At 37.5% G+C, this 14,214-nt stretch overlaps 1 protein-coding gene and 1 pseudogene across 1 annotated transcript in view; both read right to left on the reverse strand.

Annotated features, from left to right (window-relative positions):
* LOC101574334 (protocadherin beta-4-like) overlaps positions 1-14,214 on the reverse strand; it is a 17,616-nt gene that overhangs the window by 1,261 nt on the left and 2,141 nt on the right. The window contains exon 2 of the mRNA XM_012517511.2: positions 9-1,097. Coding sequence (XP_012372965.2) covers positions 9-1,097 — 1,089 coding nt within the window. The remainder of the gene's footprint in view (positions 1-8; positions 1,098-14,214) is intronic.
* Positions 2,636-4,105, reverse strand: LOC101586469 (annotated as a pseudogene).

Genomic DNA, 14,214 nt, shown 5'->3' on the forward strand with positions numbered 1-14,214 from the left:
TAGGTGACCTGGGCATTGGAGCCTGAGTCTCTGTCTGTGGCGCTGATGGTGCCTATGAGCAGGGCGGGGCTGTTGTTTTCTGGGACGAAGAGGGTGTAGGAGGATTGGGTGAAGGTGGGGGCGTTGTCGTTGACGTCGGAGACCTGCACTGTTATGGTGTGCTGGGTTTTGAGCCTGGGTGTCCCCAAGTCTGTGACAGTGATGGTGATGTTGTATTCAGCTCGACTTTCTCTGTCCAGTGGTCCTTCTGTCACCAAAGTGTAAAAGTTCTTGAAAGAAGGCTTCAAAAGAAATGGGACATCGTTTTGGATGGAGCAAACCATCCTACCATTGTCTCCAGAATCTGGATCAGAAATGCTGAAAATGGCAACCACAGTCTCTGGGGAGTTTTCTGGAATAGATCTACTCAGCGTGGACATGGTCAGTTCAGGGGCATTGTCATTCACATCCAACACCTCTATAGCTACAGTGCATTTCCCTGAGAGACCCCCAGTGTCTGTGGCTACAATTTCTAAGCTATAATACCGATTTTCCTCAAAATCCAATGTTCGTTTCAAACGAATTTCTCCTGTCATTTTGTCTATTGCAAATGGTTGTATAACTTCACCACCATGAAATGTGTAGACAACACTCCCATGTGTACCTGCATCTAAATCTTGGGCAGAGACGATGACAATTATAGAATTCAGGGCCGTGTTTTCAGGAATCTGGGCTTCATAAAGTGACTGTAAAAATTCAGGTGCATTGTCATTGATGTCCACGACCTCAATGCGCACTGTGGTGGTTCCCGACCTGGGGGGATCCCCACCATCTACAGCAGTGAGTATTAAACTGAGGTCGGCCTGATCCTCCCGGTCCAGCGCTTTATCCAGCACCAGCTCTGGATATTTTCTGCCATCCCCACGACTGTGAGTAACCACGTGAAAATGGGCGTTGGGGTTTATGGTGTAGTTCTGAACAGTATTGCTCCCTATGTCAAGGTCCTGAGCTATTTTCAAAGGGAACACAGTTCCTGGATGCGCGTTCTCTTGAATTGTAAGCAGTATTTCCCTCTCTGAGAATTCTGGAGAGTGGTCATTTATATCTATGAGTTGTAGCTCGCCTTGAAAAAACTGCACCGGGTTTTCCAGTAACAGTTGGAAATGCACCACACAGGGCTCTGTCGCCCCGCACAGCCCCTCCCGGTCTAGCTTTTCATGTAGAAGCAAATTGCCTGTCTTCACATCGAGCTGCAAGAGCTGTTTGTTTCCTTTGTAATGGATTCGCGCACCTCGAGTGGCCAGTTCCCCCACCCTGAGCCCCAGATCTTCTGCCAGGTTGGCCACCAGGTAGCCACTTTCTGTCTCTTCTGGCATCGAATACCTAAGTGCCTCAGAGCCAGCCTCCCACAACAACAACAACAGCACAACAATAAAAACGACTTGCCTTTTGTGCAGCGTTGTTGCTAGTGCAGTCTCCATTGTCCAGATCTGGTCCAGAAGGTTCAGCTTGCTCACCTCAGTGTACAATCCACCCAAGTGACTTGTTAAATGATAGTAAATGAAATCTGGCCGACTGGCGTGCATGTAGAACGGTGCCCTTTCTGAAGAAGACCCCTTCCCTAGATGTTACCTAAAATGCTTCCTTCTCTTAGAGAGCATTCGGAGTTCTGATTGACAGCATAAAGGCTTCCGGGGTATTTGCTGAGCATTTCTTCCAGTCTTATCCTGCAGCGCCACCAGGCGTCCTTATTTACTATTGCATTGTAGTTGCCATTTCTTCTTATCACGGATACAGCCCCAATATTGTACGCTATTATTATCCTTTAATTCACAGGGACACCCTAGATGTTAACTCCAACTCTTCATGTTTGTAATATCTACATATTACAAGTTGATTATATATAAGTTAATTAGCAGTGAAAGAATACTTTTGAGATTGATCCAAAATAATCTAAATCTCCATAATTACTAATTTTTAATTTATTAAAAATTTTGTTGGTTTATAATTTCATTATATTCAGAACATGGTTTGTATAAATTCTTTTTTTGTAATTTAGAGAAGAGCCTACAGGGTGTTCAGGGTCTCACTACTAGATTGGACTCGTAGTGATTATCCTGTTTACAGCCTCCCAAGTGCTGGGATTACAGGTGTGGGCCACCACGCTTACTCTCAATCGCTGTCTCAGCGTGCCCATGGGGAGGGGCCAGCCCAGCAGACTTGGAGATCGAACCCCTAGGGCCCCGTGCCTGCTTGCAGGCGCTTTAATCTGCTGAGCTATTTGGCCGACCCTTGTATAAATTCTGGAGACTTTATAAAAGTTACTTTTTTTCAGAGAGGCCAGTCACTTTAATAGATCAGTTTTTGACATAATAACTCACATCAGTTTTAAATACTATCACATAAAGCATGGTGGATAAAAGAAACTTGCTTCATAATTAGAAAAATTCACAATAAAACTTGCCAAGGAAAACAAAACAAAAAAAAGCCATTTTGCAAATAAATACCAAAGTAGCATATGCCAAAGTAGCATAAAATGAAGCTTTTATGCCAAAGTAGCATAAAATGAAGCTGGAAGTCTTCAAAAAGAAAAGGAAAACTTTTTGTCCCATTTTCTCACTTTTTAATCACTTTCTAAAATTGGGAAGATTGAAATTCAAGGGTTGCTGAGTTGTTCTGATTTGGCTTCTTTGGTATCTGCTTTTTCACCACTACTGTCCTTCAATTTATCTTCTTCCTTTACATCTGGTTTTTTTCTTTTTCATCTTCCATTTCCTTGTCTTCTTCAATTCTAGCTTTCTTTGCTCCTTTTTTATGATCAGCCACATTTCTATGACCTCCTTCCTCTTCATCCTCAGAATTTGAGAATTCTTCATCACAAGTTGTCTGCTTGTCTGATGCTCCAATAGAAATCCTCTTGTCTGGATCCTCTCCATCTTCATCTCAGCTGTCCTCATGAACAGCATCTTCTGGGATAGCTTGCATCTGGACACCAGGTGCATGAAGTAACATGCCCAAATTTTCAAATAAATGCTGTTTTATCTTTTCCATATATTCTGGAGTGTTCTGATTTGTCATGTTTGAAGGACTAATGTGCAGCTTGAAGTTCGATCCAAAATATTCAAAATAATCATTATATGGCAACTCATTAAGAATCTCACAGTCAAGAGCAACTGCAGTCATGTATGTCCAGCACCGAGCAACATTATGGATTGTGTAGCCACCTCCCCCGAGCATCAGTAATGGCAAGTTGAAAGTTTTAACAACTTCTACACATTTAGCATGACCTTTGACTGTGAGATTGAAGCACCCAAGTCTATCACCAGATAAAGAGTCGTACCACACTGCAAAACCACCACCCTAGGCTGGAACATCTCCATCACTTTTGAAATAATAGGCTTAAATATCTGCCCATAAGACTCATCATCTATACCATCTCTCATTGGAAAATTGACAGCATAGTATTTGCCTTTTCCAGCACCGATGTCCCTCAAGTCTCCTGTGCCAGGAAAGTATTCCCTATAATTATGGAATGAAACAGTCATTACGTGATCTGTAGTGTAAACAGCTTCCTCACCACCATCACCATGATGGATATCTACATCAATATATAGAACTCTCTGATGATACTTTAGCAATTCCAGGATGGCAAGCACAATATCATTAACATAACAGAATCCTGATGCTTCTGATTTTTTTGCATGATGTAATCCACCAGCCCAGTTAACAGCTATATCAGTTTGTTGCCATTTAACTTCACAGCCCCAGCAACTGAGCCACCACCAGTGGAGAGCTGACAAAATTTGAAGAGTCCATCAAACACTGGACAATCTTCCCCAACATTAAATCTCTGCATCTGCTTACTGTACTCAGACATGTTATCTGACTGTATGGACCGCAGAAATTTGATACATTCATCGCTATAGTATTTCCTCATTTCTTCGGCAGTGGCTTTATGGGGCCTATATATTTCAATTTCTCTGCATAAGCCATAATTTAACAGCAAGTTATGAGTCATGCTGATTCTATGTGGTTTCATGGGATGACCCTGTCCATAGTAGTAATTTCCAATACCGTCGTAGTAGAAGCAGACTTTCTTCTTGCCACCACTTTGACTGTACACCATGGGTTCCCGGCTGCCGCCTCCTCTCGGCTCCTCCTCCCGCTGCTGCTGTTGCCCCCACGGCTCGGCTTAAAAGATGAGGGCTGGTGGGGGCAGCACTCCCGCAGAGGAGGACAGGCCTAGCACCAGACAGAAGTGGCTCCAGGAGGGCTCCGGCCTGCCGGCTGAAGCCCGGAGAGCTCAGAACTGGGAGTGGCAGCAGCAAATCACAACACCGGGCTAAGTTACTTTTACGTTGAAGCATAACATACATCCAGAAAAAGGTACAAAATTCTACAACTCTGTGGATTTTCTGCAAATTTGTATACTCCTATTAATGCCAGCTAGATTAAAAATAGACTACTACTGACCCCAGGAGTCACCCTCCTGCTATTGTCTGCTTACCCTCCTTCCCTCAAAGGTAGGTTGTACCCTGACTTCTATTTTTATAGCAATTTCCTTATGTTTTTAAAAACTTTTAAAGACAGAGTTATAGAATACTCCTCTAATGTGTTGGTCTTATTTTGCTTAATGTTATGTTAGTAATGTTATCTGAGGCATGTTGGCATAATTTGTTTTATTATTATCTTTGTCTTTTGTATTTTGTCCACACAGCATGAATTTTCAATGTCGTTTTCTGTTGTTGAACTTTTTTTTTTTGTTTTTTCCAGTTTGGAACTTTTTTACTTTTTGGCACTGCATTGAACATTTAAACTCCCATCTTTTGGTGATGGTATGTAGGTATTTATCTTGTTATATTCATAGACATTCAGTTGCTGTGTACTAAGTTGTGCATAGGCATTTAGCATCAGCAAGTATTGTGAAAGATTTTTCAAAACTATTGTGCTAACACCAGCAAAGTGCAGAATTAGGGTCTTTCCATGTTCTTTTTTTTTCCCCATAATTTTATGGAGAGACAGATAGCAATGAGACAGCTTTCCATGTTCTTGACAACATTTGGTATAGTCTTTTCAAATTTATCCTCTCTCTTTGTGGTGATGTCATATTATAATTTTGATTAGCATTTCCCTGGTAATTAATGAAATTATTTAGGTTTCACATTTATTGACTTATAAATGTGTTTGCCCAAGTTTGTGATGGGTGCTTTTCTTTGTGGCATTTACCTGTTTGCTTGTTAGTCTACAGAAGTATCTTCAGTATTGTGTATAAGACTTCTTTTTTCAGATGTATTATAAATATATTTTCCCACTCTATGCTTTGTACTTTCAGTCTATAATATTCCCTTTGATCAATAACATCTCTTCAGTTTTTCTCAATACTTTCTCTTTTCATTAATATTTTTAAATTTTATTGAGAAAGAAACAACAATGAGTTTCAAAGCAGGTTAGTAGGACAGTTACAATTATTAATACATTACATATTATTGTATTTGTAGTAGTTATGCATAGTATAAGATCCAGATATGATATCTTGTCTAAACATTATTAGTACAAATCTTTCTTCTCATTGAATTAAGAGAAAGTAGCTGTATATGTATCCTCTTTTGTATATACAGATATATAAATATATTTTTCACTAAAAAATGGTCCTTCATTTATAAACACCCTTTTTTGTTTAATTCTGCCAAAGATGAGTCTTCCATTGTCATTTGAATTTAAATATTTTTTCATATTTAAAACTGATCAATTCAAAACACTTCAAATTAATAGTTAATATATTCAAATTCTCCTGCAAATGCTTTTGTGCCATGTATTAAAAAATGAGATGTTCTTAGTATTTCTGAACTGTTATTATTATCCAAACTTAGGTAAGCACAAGTTTTCTCAAGTATTCCACTGCTCTCTGCATAGCCTGCAATACCATATTGTCACAACTAGTACACCTTTATCATAAGTTATATTGTCTGAGATGTAAATAATCCATTTTGTACTAAAGATAGGCCATTTTAAAGATTGGTCTTTGATTAACTGAGAAAAAGAAGAAACATAGATTTCCCATATGTCCTTGTCCCTATATATGCAAAGCACTCCGTATTGTCAATATCCTCAACCATAAGGTACATTTCTTATGATTGATGAACATACTTTAGTACATATTTATCATGAAATGCATAGTGGACATTAGTGTTCACTCTTTGCAATGAATATTCTATGTGTTTGCCCAAATTAGGATTTTTTTTTCTCTGAATGCCTTCAGGGCAGGTTTGGCTGGCTTGAGTTCTGGGGATTGAACCACAGCAACCTGAGCCTGACTACTTTGTTGAAGCAGGCACTTAAAGAGCTGAGCTAAGGGGCAGGCCCCCTGTTTGCCCAAATTAAAAATAGCACAAATTAATGTTTATAGTATCAGACCAAATAGCTTCACTGTCTAAAATTCCCTATGCTCTATATATTTATTTGTCCTTCCCCAAATACATGGAAATCATTAACCTACAGCTGTTTCCACAGTTTTGCCTCTTCTCAATATAATATATCCAAAGTCATCCCATATAGAGTCTTTTCAGATGGGCTTCTGTCACATGGGACTATGCACTGAAGTTTTTAAAATGACTTTTCATGACTTGATAGTTCATTTCTTTTGGGCATTGAATAAAAATATTCCATCATCTGCTGAATCATAGTATTTCCATTCACTTACTGAAGATCAGATCATCTTGGTCGCTTTCAATTTTTCAAAATGATCCAAAAGCTACTAAAATCCTCCCAGTGTAAGTTTTTGTGTGGACATAGATATTAACTTTTTTGGAAAAATACTAAGGTGTATGAATGCTCAATCACATAGTAAGAGTATGTTTGGTTTATCATAAAATGCCAAACTGTCTTCCAAAGTGGCAGAACCATTTTCCCTTTACATCAGGAGTTAATAAATTTCCTTCATCTTCTGTGGATAAAGATACACTGGGTTTATTTTGGCCAGTGTTTGTGTCACAAATTTATCCCAATATTAAAAGTTTAGTATTTCATAGATATATCACAAGCACTCATTTGGTCATATGTATTTGAATTTTTCTACAATGTGATCTAACAGTTCTGGCTCTTTCACTGGATTTCCTAATCCAATGATAACTAATGTAATATCTGGTATTTTCCTTCTATACTCACCATGCAATAGTCCTTCCATTTGTCCCTAAAGTTTTGGTCTTCTTTTGGATTATTAAAATTCTTTTGACTTTTTAAAAAAGTGTTTCCTTCTATCAATAGTTATTCTTCTAATGGTTATCTGAGAAATTATAGCATGAATCTTTGATCTACAAGAATTTAGTAAAATGTTTTTTTCTACTTCCAAAAGATTATGCTTAAACACTTGGATCTCTTTAATATTTCTGCTTTTTATATTATTACTATTATGAACTTAAATTTCAAATAGATTATCCTTTAAGGAACTATCAGGGCCAGTGAGATGGCTCAGTGGACTAAGCACCTGCGTGGGCAAGCACAGGAGCCAGGGTTCAATCCCTGGGACCACATACTGTGCTGGCCAGTCCAAGCTGCATAGTGAGACCCTGCACCAAATACATTAAAATAATTTAAAAATTTTAAAATTAAGGAACTATCTTTATCTAATATAACCAATATTTCATCAATATTTATTTATATTTTCTCCTTCACCACTTTTTATTTCTTCCTCTATTTCTGTGATCACCTTAAGACTATTTTCCTGCCTCAGGAATTCCCCTAAAAATTTTAGTGTAGATGTGATTGATATTCTCTTAGATTTTGTCTGAAAACCACTTTTGAAGGATATGTTTACTGAACAGATTTGTTGGCTGGTAATAGTTTACTGTCATGACTTTGAAAATACTCCTTTCTCTTTTGTATTATTTATATTCAGGAGCCAGATCTCCATTTTATTGGTGCTTCTTTAAAAGTAATATGACATTGTGCTGACTTTGAGAGCACATATACTAAACATAATTTGACATTATTGTGTGTTTCCTTTGAAGAAGTTTTCTCCTCGTGTTCAGTCTTGAGCCTCTTGTCTATGATTTACTGAGGTGTGCTTTGTGCTTACCAACTGTATTTAACTGAGTATCCTAAAGAACTGAAGCTAGCTCAGTTCTCTGATTCTAAATCCTGGTTGGTATAATAAAACTTTCTTTTCTTCCCTTTTTCTTCCTCCTCCTCCTTCTCCTCCTCCTCTTCTTCTTCCTCCTCCTTTCTTCTTTTTTTTTTATCTTTCTGAGACAGGGTCTTGCTATGCAGTACAGGCTGGCCTTGAGCTCACTTGGTAGCCCAGGCTGGTCTCAAGTTCACAACCATACTCCTATTTCAGCTTTTTTTCTTTCTTTTCTCTGTCTTCTTGAGACAGGGTTTCACTTTGCAGTTCAGGCTGGCCTTGAACTCACTTTGTAGTGCAGGTTGGCCTAGAACTTGGAGTGAGCCTCCTGTGTGAGCCTTCAGAGTGCCGCTATGCCCAACCCCTTATATTCATTTTTGAAAAAATTTCTTGGTCATTATCTTTTCAAATATTGGTTATATCCCAATATAATCCCTACTCTCTTAGCTTTGCATAACTAGGATCATATATATCTTACAGTTGCTCATATACTTTTGTATTTTATTTTGTTTTTATTTGGGCATTTATATTGATATGTTTTGCTTCTCCTAGTCTTGTAGTCATTTGGGTCTATGCTATTAATACATTTAAACAGTTTTATATCTGATGTTTTTTTTTTTGGCGGAACCGGGGATTGAACTCAGATCCTTGCATTTGCCAGTCAAGCGCTTATCTTACTGAGCCATCTCCCCGGCCCCTCTGATGTTATATTTTTCAGTTATAAAATTAACTTCCAAATTTTAATTCTGTAGTAAAATTCTCTTTCTACCAATGTTTCCATTCCTCCTTATTTTAATGTATTCCTCATACTTAACATCTTTGTCCATTAATTCTAATATATGTATCATTTATAAATCTTTTGTACAGTTTTTCCCCTTGGTTTTATTCTGTCATCCAGTTTTTCTTCTGTGTGACTATTTATGCTTTAATAGAATGGCAGCTGTTTATGTAAAAATCCATCCAGAATCAAGATGATGTTATCTTCATTCAGGAAGAAGTCACATTTTCCTCTGCAGCTTAATACAACCATATAAAATCAAAATACCTTAACTAAAACAGGTAGCATGCTTAAAGGTTCTTTGCATTACTGATATGCACCTAGCCCTATGGAATTTTCAGTTGAAAACAGGGGCTGTTCACCACAGTCCTTTGGCAGTTTCCAAAACTCTAAGCTGTGTAAAACAAGAAAAACCTGACTGTTTTTAAATAATTTTCAAGCAGATGAGACTTTGCTTGATGGGCTGTCTTTTTTTTTATTCCAGAACCAGGGATTGAACTCAGGTCCCTGCACTTGCCAGGCAAGCACTTATTCCACTGAGCCATCTCCCTGGCCCCTGATGGGCTGTCTTGAATTTGAAAGTTGCCCCTGAGTTTGAATGATCCAGTCCACCAAATGCTACTGAACTTACTCAAAGAACCTGTTGTTTTCTTTTGTACTTGGCACATGACAACAGAACTCAGTTATTTTAAGGGTTTTGTTTTTCTTGTGCAGGGTCTCACTATGCAGCTTGGATTCATAGTGACCCTCCTGTTTTCTGCCTCCCTAGTGCTGGGATTACAGGTATGCACCACCATGCCCCAACTCCATCACTGGCTCAGTGCGTGGGGAGTGGGAGATGTGACATGCAGTGCCAGGGATCAGAACTCAGTTATTAACCCACAGGTTTTTCCATCTCAGGAATCTTATTCCATTGCTTTCTTACAATCATCTGCTTGCTGTTGTTTTAAAGAGGCAATCTATGACGTTTAGTCATTTTTTATGATTCCATTATGCAGTCAGTCCATCTAACCTAGAAGCATAATTTCACCAAACATATGGATAAGTTTTAACCCTAAACTTTAAAAACATAGTGTGTGTGTGGGGGGTGTGATGTGATGCTGGGCATGGTACCCAGGGCCTAGTGCATTCTAGGCAAGTACTCTATCACTAAGGTATACTTCATCAGTAGAATTTCTTTGCCTTCAGTAGAAATTTTGTCCAAAGCATAGCCTGTGTTAAACTTACTACATGTTGTGCTTAAAAACAGCAAATAAATTATAAAACATCCATTTGTAATAGAAGAATTTGAGAAAATCATTTAAATCATTATAATGGTCAAGATATTTATTTTTTCATTACAAAACAGTCCTTTATTTGTATGTATATGAATAAAAAACAAAATAGTGGGGCTGAGGAGATGGCTTAGTGGAATAAGCACTTCCCTGGCAAGCGCAAGGGCCTGAGTTCCATCCCCGGTTCTGCCAAAAAAACAAAAACAAAAACAAAAAAGATATAAAATCTATATTCTAGGGGCCAGGAAGATGGCTCAGTGGAATAAGTGCTTCCCTGGCAAGTGCAAGGGTCTGAGTTCAATCCCCGATTCTGCCAAAAAAAACCCCAAAAAAACAAAATAGTTAGAGTAGATATACAGCTACATTCTCTTAGTTCAATGAGAAGAAAGTTTTGTACTAATATTGTATAGACAAGATACCATGTGTGCATCTTGTCCTCTGAATAACTACTATGAAGACAACAATATGCAATGCATTAATTATTGTAATTGTCCTACTCACCTGTTTTGAAACTGTTTCACTGCTATTTTTGCTCACTAAAATAAAATTTTTTAAAAAAGATATATCCATTCTCTAATTTTATTCTATAACTATAGAACTTGGATATTTTCAAAAGGTATGTGAATATATTTGGATCACAGTTACTACTAAATTCTAGTTATTAACACTTTTATGATGTAATTCTTATGGTTCACTTCTAGGTAGCTTGAGCCACAGAATACATGCATGACTGTCCCAGTGGGTAGCATCTTATTAGTTTTATTAGTAAAAATATTGATCAAAATAATTAGATCCAAAAAATAATAATAATTAGATCCATTTCTACCACTAGTGGTACAAGCCCAAGTAGAACAATCACACATGTACTACTGGTAGTTAAAGCTGGCAGCTTCATGTTGAATTTCAAAATGTTGAACTCTTCTAGAGTCTGGTGGTGGCTTTTACCTAGTAAAGAATCATCCTTACTACATAAATACACAAAAGGATGAGGTGGGTTCTGGGAGTTTATTTGGCTACTCTTATTTGCATTATTATACAAATGGGACTTGCCTAGCATAGTCAAAAAATAAATTTGCATTTTCATGATGTTGGCATGTTCTGGTGAAAATTCCACTACATTTTTTATGTCTACACATAATATGTATACATACACATACACATATTTTTATGTGTACATATAAAACTTTTAAATAGCTGATAATAAATAATAGATAAAGCCCTAAAGTTGACTGCCATATTTGTTTTTTAAATTTTATTGAGAAACAAATATCAATGAGACAGTTTCAAAGCTGATTAATAGGACTTTTTCAATAATTAATACATTGTATATTGTTATCTTAGTGGTTAGCCATAATACAAGAAGCAGACAGGATATCCTGTCCAAACACTATTCTATGAATCTTTCTTCTCAAAAAATGAACTCCTTTTTTTTTTTTTTTTGGTGCAACTGGGGATGGAACTCAGGCACTTGTGCTTGCCAGGGAAGCACTTATTCTACTGAGCCATATCCCCAGCAACTGCCATACTTGTATGTGTTATATTTACGTGTAATTCTGTTGTCAGGTTCATCCCTTCCATTTTTATTTTTTATTTTATTTTACTTGTACTGGAGATCAAACTCAGGATCTTGTGCTTGCCAGGCAGGTGCTTATGCTGCTGAACTATATCCCAAGCCCCTCATTTCAATTTTTATACAGAATGAAGGCTAAGAACGGTTTCAAGAATAACTTAAATTGTCAATGCTATTCTGTTTTGTTATATCCTTAGGAAAATTATTAATACAGAGAAAAGCACAAGAAGTTAAACTACAATAGGATGAGACTTGAGATAAATATTAAATTACAGGGGCCAAGGAGATGACTCAGTAAAATAAGCACTTGCCTGGCAAGTGCAAAGGCCTGTGTTCAATCCCCAGTTCTGCCAATAATTAATTAATTAAAAATAAATTACAATCTTTTTAAAGTATATTGGTTTAGAGACAGGATTTCACTATATAGTTCAGATTTCGCTACATAGTGGCCTTGAAATCACTTTATAGTCCGAAATGACCTCTAACTTCTAGAGATCATCCTGCCTAATCCTATGGAGTGCTGGGATTACAGGTAAACACCACCACAGCCAGATAAATTACATATATTTCTAGCTTTTTAATTGCTTGTATTCTACCAAAAGTTTAATGAAGCTGTCTCATGGTTACATCCATATAAATTTTATCTAGAAATCATAAAATCAGCTTAGTAGGATTATTGAACACAATACAAAACAGCTACAATTGAGATATTCATTACTAATTTTTTTTTTTTTTTTTTTTTGTGGAACCGGGGATTGAACTCAGGCCCTTGTGCTTGTTAGGGAAGCACTTATTCAACTGAGCCATCTCCCTGGCCTGATTCTATCTTTAGAGAAAAATAATGCTTATTTCACACAGATATAATATCAGCTGGAATTAAAATTAAATTAATTAAAAATGAACTGAACTTCAAAGAATGAAGTAGAGCATAATTAAATATCACAAAGAAATCATTATTTTGATGATACTTTGCACATCCAAAAAAGATAAAAATTTGAGATCATACAATAATCAGAATTAAACAAGATGGCTAAATTTGTTAAAGTTTCTGACACTCTAGAAAGTGGAAGAAGGTTGTTGGAAACAAAAGGAAATGGACACAGTAAACCACACTGACTTCTAATCATAAGTCAAAAGGCAAAGCAGGAAGATATGATGTCCTCAAGAGAGAACAATGCAAGTTACAAAATTTTGTTTAAAAGGGATGATATCAAGCAGTGATGTAAAAGTGTAAAAGAATAAAAGGAATGACAAATTATACTTTATGTTTAATTTCAATTTAATAAGAATTATTTTACACATTAAATCTTACATGTGCTACATAGGTAGCATTTTTTTTAAAACTCCCTAGCACAAATGGAGCTCAGAAAAGGTAAAAGGTCACAAAGGTAATATTTTAATGAAGTGCATATTTATATACAACTTGGAGAAACAACTATGCTAGCATTTTACGTTCTTAGTTACTCAGGGGCCTTAAGCTGATAGGACAGTAAACCAGAAAGGCCAAGGTAAAGTTTTGAAATATGCTGTCCCTAATAAAACTGAAAAGGGGGGCCGGGGAGATGGCTCAGTGGAATAAGCGCTTCCTTGGCAAGCGCAAGGACCTGAGTTCAATCCCCGGTTTCCACAAAAAAAAAAAACAAAACTGAAAAGGTCCCAGCAAACTCTGTTAAGCCAAGGCAAGAAGATTGCAAGTTGGAGCCTAAGGTCGGAAATTTAGTAACACAGCAACACATTGCCCTAAAGTGATAATTAAAACAGGCCTAGGTATGTTGTTGGATGTGAAAACGCTGAGATTGAGTTCAGTATTAAGGGGTGAGGCTGGGGGAAATTTACAAACAATACTTATACAGGCTAGATGTCATTGAAGCTTTGAAATGTTTAATAAAACCATTACAAATTCACTAAAATAAAAAATCATTTCTTGAGTTACTTACAGCTGTAGAAATATAATCACTAAATGGTCAAACATGGAGAAAATATACAGTAGTCAGTATAACTAAAAACTGGGTGGAACTGATAAGAGTAAAACAGAAAAAAATTTAGTGCTATTAGAGACATCGACAGGTTTTTAACAATACGAAGATTTTTTAAAGAAGAATATATTTAAAAGGAAATTTATTGCACTTGATAGCACGCAAAAACTAACGATAGATTCACTGAGCAACATACAAAACTTAACTGAACACAGAGCTGTTCCTGCAGTTAGGATCCTCTCTAACTTCTCTACCAGGGTCCAGACCCACGAGGTTGGGGAATAGCGGCTTCAGGAATTTGAACTCACCAGTCCCAGAGTCTCCAGAGAGACACACCTCATACTGGTAGGAGTGCGACAGCGTCCCCGTGCCGCTGACGTCCACCAGGTGGGCAGGGAAGGGGCCCTCGGGCGCCGCCGAGCACACCCCCAGCGCGGCCGGCCCGCTCCTCCTGCACAGCCTGAGCGCCACGAAGAGCAGCAGCGACAGCAGGAAGAGCGACGACACGGCGGCCAGCG

This window comes from Octodon degus, unplaced genomic scaffold (genome assembly GCF_000260255.1).
Source record: "Octodon degus isolate 3935 unplaced genomic scaffold, OctDeg1.0 scaffold00185, whole genome shotgun sequence".
Lineage (NCBI taxonomy): Eukaryota > Metazoa > Chordata > Mammalia > Rodentia > Octodontidae > Octodon > Octodon degus.